The sequence below is a fragment of the Giraffa tippelskirchi genome, chromosome 9 (genome assembly GCF_054371585.1).
Source record: "Giraffa tippelskirchi isolate mGirTip1 chromosome 9, T2T-mGirTip1v1.2.pri, whole genome shotgun sequence".
Classification (NCBI taxonomy): domain Eukaryota; kingdom Metazoa; phylum Chordata; class Mammalia; order Artiodactyla; family Giraffidae; genus Giraffa; species Giraffa tippelskirchi.
This window is the reverse complement of record NC_137283.1, coordinates 54,978,647-54,991,062: the sequence shown is the minus strand read 5'-3', so window position 1 is coordinate 54,991,062 and position 12,416 is coordinate 54,978,647. Positions and strand designations below refer to the sequence as shown.

General features: G+C 47.0%; 1 protein-coding gene across 1 annotated transcript in view; it reads left to right on the top strand.

The window, feature by feature from the left end:
* Window positions 1-12,416, top strand: part of SYN2 (synapsin II) — a 158,962-nt gene that overhangs the window by 102,564 nt on the left and 43,982 nt on the right. Inside the window, exons 2-4 of the mRNA XM_081526384.1 lie at window positions 6,423-6,480; window positions 7,755-7,846; window positions 10,201-10,357. Of these exons, the coding sequence (XP_081382510.1) occupies window positions 6,423-6,480; window positions 7,755-7,846; window positions 10,201-10,357 (307 nt within the window). The remainder of the gene's footprint in view (window positions 1-6,422; window positions 6,481-7,754; window positions 7,847-10,200; window positions 10,358-12,416) is intronic.

Sequence of the window (12,416 nt, the reverse complement as noted above, 5' to 3'; positions counted from 1 at the left end):
GCCAACTCTCTAGTTTGGGGTGTGTAGACACACACTTTTTAGAAGAAATGGTGAATTTTCAGGCGTGGTTTGTCAGAGCAGCAAATAAGCACCTGAAGGGCTGTCACTGGGCCAGTGGAGTTGGCTCAGTTGGTGGCTGCGCTGGGAGTGAGACGTGTCTGCAGTACACTTGCTGCCAGGGGGTGGCGGCAGGCGCTCACAGACTCTCCAAGATGGGCAGGCCTGATTCACCCTTTGAGTGTAGGGTGGGAGATGGCCTCCTCTACTATTCTTAGTTTATTTTCTAACTTCTTGATGCCTTGAGATGCTTGGCCAAAAGAATAGGGCCAAAGTTAGAGACAATAAGAGCCAGAAACTAAGCATCTTGTTAGAGGTAAATGTCTAGATCAGTGCTAGGCAGTACTAGGTACATTGTTTTAGTCGCTCAGTCGTGTCCTGCTCTTTGCGACCCCATGGACTATAGTCCACCAGGCTCCTCTGTCCGTGGGATTTCCCAGGCAAGAATATTGGAATGGGTTGCCATTTCCTTCTCCAGGGGATCTTCCTGACCCAGAGATCGAACCCGTGTCCCCTGCAATGACAGGCAGATTCTTTACCACTGAGCCACCTGGGAAGCCCCTAGGTACTTCATTAGTGCTCTCATCTTCTAGCTTGAAGTTTTAATCCCTGTAAGAACTTTAGGCACCCTGGGGGGATTTACACTCCAGGCTGTTTTTAGGTCCTTTAGTTCCAGTGTGGATGGAAACTAAGAACAGATTTTCATGTTGGGGAGAAGAGGGAAGAAAGAACATGACACCCTGGGACGTGCACATGGGAGAAGAAAGGAGGAAACGGCTGGACCTGCGGAGACACAGTCCATTCGGTCCTGAGGCGGCCTATTCTGGCTTTCTCCATCTCTCCAGCCAACACCATCACTCCTAACGTCTCCAGTGAAGAAACAAGCCCTGATTGTGAGTAAGGACACAGCTCAGGGAAGGAGTTGGAAATCTATAGATAGGACGATTCTATTTATACAGGCCTTAACTCAGAGCACATAATACGACAAAAGAACATAATCAATATTTAAAATCCAAGATGATGAAAAATCCAAGCTTGTATGCATATTCCTTGCCTTGAAGTATTGCTCCATAATGTAGTGGTCTGAGGCTGGGGTTGGGGAGTGATGTCACAGGTTATTATATAACTGAGTTTGAAAGGTAATATCAGATGATGAGGCCATGAGCCAAACATCATGAGTAGATGATAAATGAGACAAAAGTTCAGAAGAGAAAGAATCCTGTTGGCTGTGGTGAGATAGCAATAATACCTGGTGTGTGAATGTTTGTTGCATTTTGCCAATAGTCAATCCTAAAAGAAATCAACCTTGAGTATTCACTGGAAGTACTGATGCTGAAGCTGAAGCTCCAATACTTTGGCTAACTGAAGAGCCAACTCATTGGAAAAGACCCTGATGCTGGGAAAGATTGAGGACAGGAGGAGAAGGGGGCAACAGAGGATGAGATGGTTGGGTGGCATCATCGACTCAATGGACGTGAGCAAACTCCAGGAGATAGTGAAGGACAGGGAAGCCTGGCTTGCTGCAGTCCATGGGGTCTCAAAGAGTCGGGCATGACAGAGCAACTGAACAGCAACAACTTTATATTGCATAATATTTCAGAGTTTCCAAAACACTTTCATGTCATTTATTTTCATCTGGCTTCATTAAATCTTCACAACAGCCTGGTATTATTAAATGAGGTAAAACACATAGAATACTTGGGGCATCTTAGAATAGTGGTTAGTACATAGTGAATGTTTACTATTATTATGAAAATCATTGTTAGCCCTATTATATACAGACAAATCTGAGGCTCAGAGACGCTGTTACTTGCCCAAGTCACACAGCTGAGAAGTGGTAGAACTAGGCCGGAGCTCCTGTTTCTAGAGCTGTCTCCATTTTCCCATGTGCAAAGAGGGAGTATTTAAGCTGGGCCTGCCAAGGTTGGGCCAAGTTTTGAGGTGGCCTTAGCGGAATCATCTCTGATGAGGTCTCCTCAGCCTCATGAGCCCGAGTTGGCAGGTAAATGGGAATTCCTGAGAGTGTTCTGTGCCTTGAGTAAGAAGAGTTAAATCTAGTAAGCCTCTACTCATTTAACAGTGAGGGGAGATGGTTCATTGCCTCATCTTTCAAGGAAGCTGCAGGCCATTAAACTCACATAGATCCTCAGCTGGTAGGCTTGTTAAGAAAATGTGACAATAGGGGGAAATTGACAACCCAGGCACCATGGATATTTTTAGTCTGTGCTTCAAGGATGTGCATCTTGGTTTCTGTTTAGACGAGCACAAGGGAGTGAATTTGAATTGATTTGACAAGACTGGCAGTCAGAAGGGTTACTGAGACCCTTCTCTGTGCCCAACTTAAGCAAGGGACTAAGGGGAGTAACTAAGAGAGGTGAAGTAACTTTCCCAAATGTTCAAACACTGTGGAGAGTGGTGTAAGGTTTTTCTTGATGGGGCGGGGGGCGAGGGGCAGTGTGCTGCCATCAGTAAAAATTCTGTCTATTCCTTGCACCAGCACTTCTGCAATAAATTGTCCTTCTAATGTACAATGGGGTGACTGCAGTTAACAATACTGTATCATATACTTGAAATTTGCTAAGAGAGTAGATCTGAAGTGTTCTCAGTGCATGCGCACACACACATACACACACACACACACACACACACACACACACGGTAATAATGTGAGGTGGTGGGTGTGACAGTTAACCCGATTGTGGTTATCCCATTTCACGAAGTGTACATATATCAAGTTATCATGGTGGACACTGAAAATATTACAATTTTATTTGTCAATTATTCCTTAGTAAAGCTGGAAAAAATAATCTTATGTGTATATTTTTAATTGTAAGCCATTGTAGCTCTGTTTGTAATAGCAAAAACAGTCCAAACACTAGAAATGAAATTTCATACAACTATTACAAAGAAAGAAGTCGTATCAATATGTGCTGAAAGCCTATCACTAAGACATATTTTTTAAATTGAAGTAGAACTGACAATATTAGTTTCATGAATACAACATATTAATTCTGTATTTTTTTCGATTATACTCTATACAAAGTTTTATAAGGTAGTAAATGGAAAGATATCCCACATTCGTGGATTGGAAAAATTAATGTTTTAAAATAAATATGCTACCCTAAGGACTGATATATTTTTAAGTGCAATAAAAAAATTAAGGGGCAAGAAAGAAGAGTGTATATAGCATGATGCCATGTGTATGTTCAAAGCATATATGAAGGCAGATATATGCACACATTTTCCCCACACTGGAAGGATATACTTGCAACAGATAATGAGGGGTATGTGTGATAAGAGGAATGGGAGGTGGAAAATATGTTTTTCATCTTATACTTTTAAGTTCTTTTGAAAATAGAGTTTTTGGTGTAGACATCTGACATACTTTTTTTTTTTTTCTCATTTGAGCCACTTGCCAGAAGTCACAGAACCAAAAAAGTGTACAGCTAGGATTCCCACCCGAACTGTGATTCTAGGGCCTGTGATCCAGAACCCCTCTGGATCCTAGCATACTGCTTCCTAACAGTGCTCTCGTAGGATCAGGAAGTAATTCTGTCACTTGTTTGTAAATTACAAAAAATTTTCCATGAAGACACCTGGGAGAATGTGCTCATTCTCAAGAAGGCTCTGTGCTCCATTGTGTGCCACCTTGGCTCCTGTTCTATAGGACGTGGCACAGCCAAGAGAGGTCAGTGACCTGGAGCCAGGAAACACAAACCAAAATTTCCAACAGGGCAAATTACCTTCAGGAAAAGACATTAAGATAATTGGAGAGGTGGGGGTGGGGAGAAGGCATGAAAACAGGGTCATTAGCCAACTTGGTCAACAGGCAGGTGCAGGAAGTGGCAGATAAACACAGCCAGAATCTATAATTATACTTTAGTATCAGTGTTCAAAACCCACAAAATAAATGAGTGAATTAAAAAACTTGGCAGCGTCTAAGTACCTAGATATAAACTCCTAGTGTTAGGCTTAACTCCTATGAACTTCTCTGTGATTTCGAGCATATTATTTAGCTGCTCTGGCTTTTCTTTCCCCATTAGTCAAATGGACAGCACAATCTATCCTGGCCACTTCACAGAGTTGTAAGGAACAAATAAGGCAAGAGATGTGCTTTGAAAATGCAAGACGTCATACCAAATGAGAGGTTATTGTTTATTCCTCTGGCACATACCTCACAGAAGGACACCTCTTTTCTCATTAAACTTTTTTTTTTTTAATTGGATCTCAAATTCTGTGACAGATTTTTTTCAAGTTGTTTCCATTAAAACGTACTGATTTTTAAAAACTAATAACTTAAAACTGCCACACATAAAACAAATGGTCCACAAAATGTTTATTCTCCTTTCCTGTTGAAGGGTTTACGGTGCATTGTTATCATTAACCAGTCTTTTACTATTAAACTGAAATGACCAACTGAGATGAGCAGTTCTGAGACCGCTCCTCCACCACTGGTTAAGACTGGGGCTGCAGGTATTTAGAGACAGGAAGCTGGGAGGAAGCATCAGGAAAGCATTGCTGGCAGCAGGGTAGACACAGGTCACCAACACAAGGGAGGAACCTCATGGGATCATTTTATTCCAGTTCCTTCTGTTTAGAGTCATGGAGAGACCTATGGAGTCCACAAGATCCCCAGAGCAGTGATAGTGCAGTGCGTAGACTATTACTTAAACCCACAAATAAGATGGAACCATGAAAGGGACTGGATGTGCTACATGCCCTTTGCCTGAGGGGCTTGCTGAGCTATGGATGTTGAACAGGACTCTGGAAGCAAGCTGATGAAGCACAGGAAGGAACTGGGGCAGAGGTAGGGAGATGAACTTCGGTGATCCAGCTCTAGGATGGCTGAGTGCCTCTGAGGAGCAATTTGAGGGTAGCCAGGGACTTGGACAGGACAAATGACAACTTCCTGGAACAGACTGTTCCAGGACCAGAGAGGAAAGGAACTAGCCTGGCCCCATCCTGGGCAGTTCACAGGAGTTAGGGCGGGAAGTATTTGAAATGGAACTAGCGCTCACAGCATCAAGCGCCTTCTCAGTGGAAGAAGGAAAATGGGACAAGAAACTTGTGACGCAGCATACACGTCAAGTCACTTTTCGTAATGGTGGGAATGAAGATGGCAAGAATGAACGAGCAGAGGGAGACAGTGCTGTGCAGAGCCGACAACTCTGGGCTCAGAGTAGGGTGTGATTATTGCTTCTGTCACTCACTTGCTGTATGACCTTGAATATGCCAGTTTTTCCTCTGAGTCTCTGTTTCCTCATCTCAAAAATGAATGCCCTTCTCCCCATGTCGTAAGTAGTTATGAGAGTTAAATGAGATGTTCTTGAAAGCGACTAACACATAATTCCTAGAATATGATTCCCAGTAAATGTTAGTTTATCCCTTTGTTTTGGAGAGGGACTTTAGAAAACCTCCAGTGAGACATGCTGATTTGAAATTTCAAGCTCTGGGAAAGCAAGCCCAACCTAGGTACAGTGTGGAAAGGCCCTTTTGACAGATGGAGAAGCAGCCTAAAAAGGCAGATAAGAAACTCTCATGAGAGGAAGGGTAGGTGAAGGGCAAAGTAGCACTGGCTATAAATACAAGCACAAACACAGTCCCCTTTCCAGCAGCTGTACTGTGAGGTTCCTCCAGCTTGTGACAAAATGGGAAGATAATAAGTACGGTTTATCTAGGCTTGACTCATTCCCTTGATTGCTCAGAAACACAGGAGAGGTTTTGTGTTCAATTATAGTAGTTTTCCTAAGCCTCTCCCCCTGCCGCCGCCCCCCGCCCCCCACTATTTTTCTGGTATAATTGACTCTCCTTCATTCATTGACTGTCCGTTCATCCTTCTTTTGTTGGTTATACTTGCTTTTTAAATTATCAATTGCCTCAAATCCTTTCTGGAAGTATGGGTATGAGGGGGGAAAATAGTTTTAGTTTCTTCGGAAACTAGAATTCCAAGGGTGGAAGCCAGCTAGAAAACCAGAGTGAAACGCAGGGTGGGGAAAGACAAGGAAACTACAGGGAGGTATAAATCGACCAGGTTTTTACCAGGAGTCACATCAGGGAAATCCTACTTCTGGACTTCTTTTGTAGCCAAAACATGACAGCAACTGTTTTCATAAAAGCACAAAACCTGAGAGTGAAAGGCCTTTGGTCTGTTTTATAGAGGAAAGGCCACGGTCTGTCCGAGGCTCTCTCATGGTGATCTGGGAGCAGACTGAGGTCTAACACTGATCCAGGTCTCTTGACTCTCATTCCGGGATTCTGCGTGCCGTGGTCCTCCTCATCTTTGTGAGTGTGAATTTCTGCTGACAAACACCTGTACAAAACTAATAGATGTGGTTTTTTGTTTTGTTTTTTTCCTTTTTTTCCAGGGCCAAGTGCTTTCGGGGCAAAAAAGTCCTTGGAGAGTATGATATCAAAGTGGAACAGGTAACCGCCCTGGAGCCCAGGATTGCATCTGCATCATCGTGGGGCCCTCTTGACACTCTGGAGTGAACCATCTGGTGCTGCCAAGTGAAAAGATCAGGGTCCATCACTAGCTTCTAGGCTCTCTACCTCCTCCCCCGACCCTTTCCAGGACTTCTCTCTCTATGAGACCCAGTCTTGAAGACTGCATCTTTCAACTCCCCTGACTTCTCTTTGTGGCTCTGGAGTCTGTAGGGAGGCAAGCAGTGCAGCTCTCAGGGCCTCTGGGGGTGCAGAGTCCCCGGGCTGAGGACCACTGCAGAGGAAGGTCTTCCGAGGACACGGCCACACCTCCGTACTGTGCTGGCAAGGTCTTGCTCAGTAGATACATGTCTGCCACTCAGGAGTGCAGCCTCCGGTGAGGCCTCCTCTGTGCCCAAGGCTGCACTTCAGAGAGAACTTAGCAAAGAACATCTCCTGGTTTTAATGCAGTGAGGTCCTGAAAGGCTCATTTTTTTATCTTCCCATACCCTTTACTTCATGATAAATAGAGATTAGGTCCATTTGAGTGTGCATGGGGGGGGATGTCCAGTTTACACAGAGCATGTATTTTCTGTGTAATGATGGAAGCTACTCATCATTCCTTACACAGTGTGCTGGGATTTACAGATTTACTCTTTCTATCCATTGCTGCATTCAGTTCTTAAAATAACTTGTTAGGCAAGGTTGATAAAAATTATTTCCATCTTATGGATGGGAGAAACTGTCTACCCAGAGAGAATAAGTAACTTGCCTGAACATCTTATGCATCTCACTGGGGCCAGAGCAGCACTGAAACCTGATTTCCTAAATGAAAACTTAGTGCTTTTATGTTGAGACTGAGAAAGGGCATGTTTGCCTCAGTTTGCATTCCTGCTCTGCAGAGAGACAGCACAAAAGATGCTGGGTGGGGAGTCAGAAGCCCTGAGTTTTGCTCCTGTCTCGGCACAGTAAGCTTTGTTTGTCCAGAAAAGTCACTTAACTGCTCCTTTGGTAAATAAGGATAACTATTTCTGCCCCTCCTGCCTCATAGAGTGGCTATGAGAGTAGATGGGATCAGTTTGGGAAAATGCTTTGCAAACTGTAAATACATGTTTGGTGGAAAGGATGCTGCTGCTGCTGCTTTATGGGGGCGCCTCTCAGAGTCAGGACTGTGGGGCTTACTCCCCTACTGCTGATTTGATTTAGTTATGTTCTATCATAGTAAGAAACACATAAGGTGAAATCCACACTCTTAATCCCCTCCTGTTATTTTCCAGGCAGAATTTTCAGAGCTCAACCTGGTGGCCCATGCGGATGGTACCTATGCCGTGGATATGCAGGTGCTCCGGAATGGCACAAAGGTGGTCCGGTAAGGTCCTTTCTGTCCTCAGGGTCTCTGCCACCGTCTCTGGCGTGCCATGTGTAGTGTACAGACCTTGATGACATGTGCTGTGTGGCAGTGGTGGAAGGAGGCAGAGAAAGCGGCTCTGGCCCTTAGAGATGTCTTAGTTCCATGGTAAAGGAAGCTCCGTGGACTCAGAGCTCACTTTGCAGTCACTGGATGATTCCCATCAGAGGTATTGGAGGACTCTGGCCTCACCTCAGCCAGTGCAGCTCTGGACTTTTATCTCTCAATGTATTTCCCCTGGAAAACACGATTCCATTGCCTTAAAAGAAAAGGGCTGGGGGGAGTTTAAAAACCTCTGCTCTGGTTCAGCCTCCCATTTTACATGGATTTGCTTCCATTCACTCAGTGAGTTGGCAGCAGAGCCCTGTGTACCGTGTGAATTCTGTTAACACCCTTCCCAGTGTTCCTCTATACTCCAAATTTCTGGGAACTCCTAAGTCTGATAGAAAGCCTGGGTCGGAAGGGACATTGATTGTGAGTGGAAGAAAATTTGCAATTACAAAGCACTTGCACTGCAGGTGGGGTGCTAGGTGACATGTAGACATCATCAACTGTAATAACAACAGTTCTGTGTGGGAGGTGATGAAGATTCCAGATGGGGTAGCATGGTTATTGTTATTCTTTCCCGGGACTCAGCGTGGCTTCAGGGTTCCAGGCATCAGGGTCTTGCTCCAGGAAGAGTCTTCACTTCTCCCTTTTCCCTTTTTCAACCTGCACTGCCCTGGCCCTGAGGCTGCCAGCGTCCAACAGGACCTGGTCCGTGACAGGGAAGGCAGAACTCAGGGGTCTGGAGCCGAATGTCAGGGAGTGTGAGCTCATCCATCCTGGAGACTGAGGAAGAAAAGAGCTGCCCACCCATGGTCGGGGAGCACTCAGGAAGCTCCTTCTAGAGACAATGGTGGGCTCCCCCAGCTGCAAATGGAGTAGGTCATGGGGATCCGTGACACAAATGGGTGACAACAAGAGGGCCCACATCAGGGTGCTGGAAGGGATCTGGCAAAAACAAGGCAGGACTTTCCCGTCACCAGTGTGGGGACCCGGGGCTGACTGCAAGCCTGGAGCTCAGTTTCGGTAACTGGGATATAAGGTTTGGTCTCAGGCATATAGACGGAGCCAGTTTCCCAGAACTCGGGTGCAAGGAGGTCGGAGCACATGCCATCTGACTTGATGCTCACTCCCCTGAGTGACTGAGGAGGGGTCCTCCCACCTCTACTTTAAAAGACTGATCTCTGAGCCCAGGTGGGGCTGGAGCAGTAGGCGGAAATTGGGTGGGTCCCAGGGCAGAGAACCAGGTCTGTCACTGCACATGTGTGAAGTGGCTGAGGCCTGGAGCCTTGAGGGCAGATGCTGCCACAGAACTGACTCTCTGGGAAGGTGAGGTTCCTCAGAAGTCAGGGCATGAAGTTGGGGCCCTGATCCTGTGGAGAGCTCTGCTGTCTGGAGGTGAAATACAGGGAGCCTTCCTGTGCCCGGGAACACACTGTACTCTCAGCTTCCTGTAGCCAGTTGCTCAACCTCAGCTCTGTGGAAACATTCTCGCCCCTCCCTAAATCTGCCTTGGAGGAATAACACTGGGGTGTCTGGCATCTGTTCTCAGCCAGCCTGACCCTGGTTCACCTGGGGACCTGCTGGGGGCACAGCATCTTTAAGGAGCAGCTTGAGGAGTCAGAGCAGGACGCTGAGGTCAGGGATCTTTGTGGCAGGGCAGTGAAGTCAGCCAAGTGTGGTGTCTTCAGAGTCTGCTGGGACCCCCTTGGGGTGCCAACTCCAGAGCCACAGGAGCTTCCACTCTCATCCACAGGGACACAGAAAATTCTTGTTGATTTAAGGTGTGGCGGTCTAAAAGTGTTTCTTCCCCCTCTCTCTCTGAGGGCTTCTGCACCTTAGAAAAAGACAGTGCTTAACCCAGAGGAATTGTTCAATTGCTAAGTCATATCCAACTCTTTGTGACCCCATGGACTGCAGCACGCCAGGCCACCTGTCCTTCACCATTTCCTGGAGTTTGCTCAAACTCATGTCCTTTGATGGCATCCAACCATTTCATCCTCTGTCACCCTCTCCTCCTCCCACCCTCAATCTTTCACAGCATCAAGGTCTTTTCCAGAGGAGAAGAATTTCAGAAATCTGTTCAAATCTCCTTTGAGAAGTGCCTACATAATACCTCATTTCCTAGTCCATAAGAGAACAGTCATGACAAAATGAGGGTCTTGGCTCAGGTAACCCCAACCCTGTCTTGGGCTTTGGAGATGGGAAATAAGAGGATATGTGACCTGAGGTGCTGGTTGGTGGCAAACTTGCTTCTACATTCTTTCCAGGTCCTTCCGGCCAGACTTTGTGCTCATCCGGCAGCATGCGTTCGGCATGGCAGAGAATGAGGACTTCCGCCACCTGATCATTGGCATGCAGTACGCAGGCCTCCCCAGCATCAACTCCCTGGAGTCCATTTACAACTTTTGTGACAAGCCGTGGGTGGTGAGTGAGTCCCCCTTCCCTCAGGTAAAAGGGCAGCATCCTGATCCTCTGTCTCCAGGTCCCTAGAAGGACCTCTGTTGATCCAGACACCATGAGGGGCCAGCTGAGAGGATGTGGGAGGAGCTTCAGCGGGAACATGGGCTGGGGCAGGCTCTCACAGTAGGACTTTGTTGTCACAGGCTGGGCTGCCTCTGCTGCAGAAAGGACCTTTGGCCTCACAGCAGAGTCACACAAACTCCGTGAAGGAGCCCTTACAGGTCTGCAGCCATCAGATACAGCAATAAAAACACCTACTTCTTGCCTGTGAAAGAATTAACCATTAGAAAGGCCTGAGGCCAGTGGGGACCAAGGGGATGGTGCACCTCAGAGGGATGTTAGTGTCAGTCCTACCAAGTGTCTCAGCAACCTTCAAATGAGATTCATCCACACACATGTCAAATCAGACACTTCTATGCTCTGGAAGTGCCCTCTGAGAAAATCGGCTCTCACTCCTTCATGGCAGAGATGTGACCATTTTCAGAAGGAAAGTAAGGAGTGTAAAACCACTTACTATGTGATGCCAGCTTCAGAGATTTTCCTGCATGAGCTTCATTTAATCCTCATAATAGCTTTACAAGGAAGGTGTTATTATCATTATCATCACTTTTTACAGAGAAATGAGACCCAGAGAGGATTCAAGAACTCACCAAAGTTTCAGAGCCAGGATTTCTCTGACACCATCCCTCGCATAAGCTGGGTTACCATGTGAGGAAGAAGGTGGTGTGGTGTTCCCTTCCTGGGCTAGTCTGGAAATCTTGGAGGCAGTGGAAGCATTTGAGCAGAGAGAAGTATGCAGCTGGGAGAGGAAGCGGCCTGAGATGGTTCTAGGCTGCCCCGGCCTCCCCTCTGACCGCCAAGGGGGATCCAGCTCCTAGAACTCTGCCGCTCCAGCCTGCTCGTCTCAGAAGGAAACACCTGCTCCTAGTCACATCCTTCTCTTTTTTTTTGAAGGGTTATTTCAGCTCTCACACACCGGCTTGCCAAGGGTCATGGCACTGGTGGCTGATCGCGGAGTTCCAAGACCCCAAGCTTCTACCACTCAGGGAGCTGGAACGGGGCGGGTGTTTTTTTCTTTTTAACCAAAAGGACCTATCACTTCTATTCTTACACCTGAACGCAGTCTTCCTATTTCCTTGGAAGCCAGGAAGACCTGACAGTGTGAGAGGAAGACCAGTGAGCAAGGAGTCGAAAGATCTGGGAGCTGCTGTAGTAGCCCCTTGTTCAGCCTTTCCCTCTGTCTGGCCTGAGGACTGGGAGTCCAAGAGTTCTTCAGAAACCAGCTGCAGTTGTGTGATTTGAATGGGTTGCTGATCACAGAAGAGCTCATATGAGGCCTTCAGCAAGTTCTCCCTTCGTCACATGACCTTCCATGCTGCATTCATGCCCTAGCCCTTTCCTTCCTCACCCCTTCAATACTTGCTAGAATTTGGCTCCCTCATAGCCACACAGGGTGGTTCTGCTATTATCAGCTTTTTTTCTGGGCAATCTCACTAATCAGCCTCCTGACTAAACCACTCTGTGCCCTGGTTTCTTTGTCTGTAAACTAGGAGTGGAGGCTTCCCCAGTGGCTCAGTAATAAAAGAATCTGCCTGCCAATGCAGGAGATGCAGGTTTGATCCCTGGGTGGGGAAGATCCCCTAGAGAAGGAAATGGCAACCCACTCCAGTATCCTTGCCTGGGAAATCCCATGGACAGAGGCGCCTGGTGGGTTACAGTCCGTGGGGTCACAGAGAGTCAGACGCGACTGAGCAGGAGCATGAAGCAAGGAGTAATCATGGTACCTGCCAGCAGTCTGCCAGCCTGGCATTACGGCCCCCAGTGCTGGGGAGCCGAAAGAGACTCATTCCGTGCTTCATGTTCCAGAACTATGCTGGCGGCCAGGGAGGGGCGGATCAGAGAGCCTGGGCTGGGGCTTCGCCCCTCCTGGGATCTGGGATCTGGTGAGGGTTCACATTCTCACCCGTTCACCATCCCAGCCCATTGCCGTTGGCATCGCAGGGGAACAGCAGGGCTTCCTGGC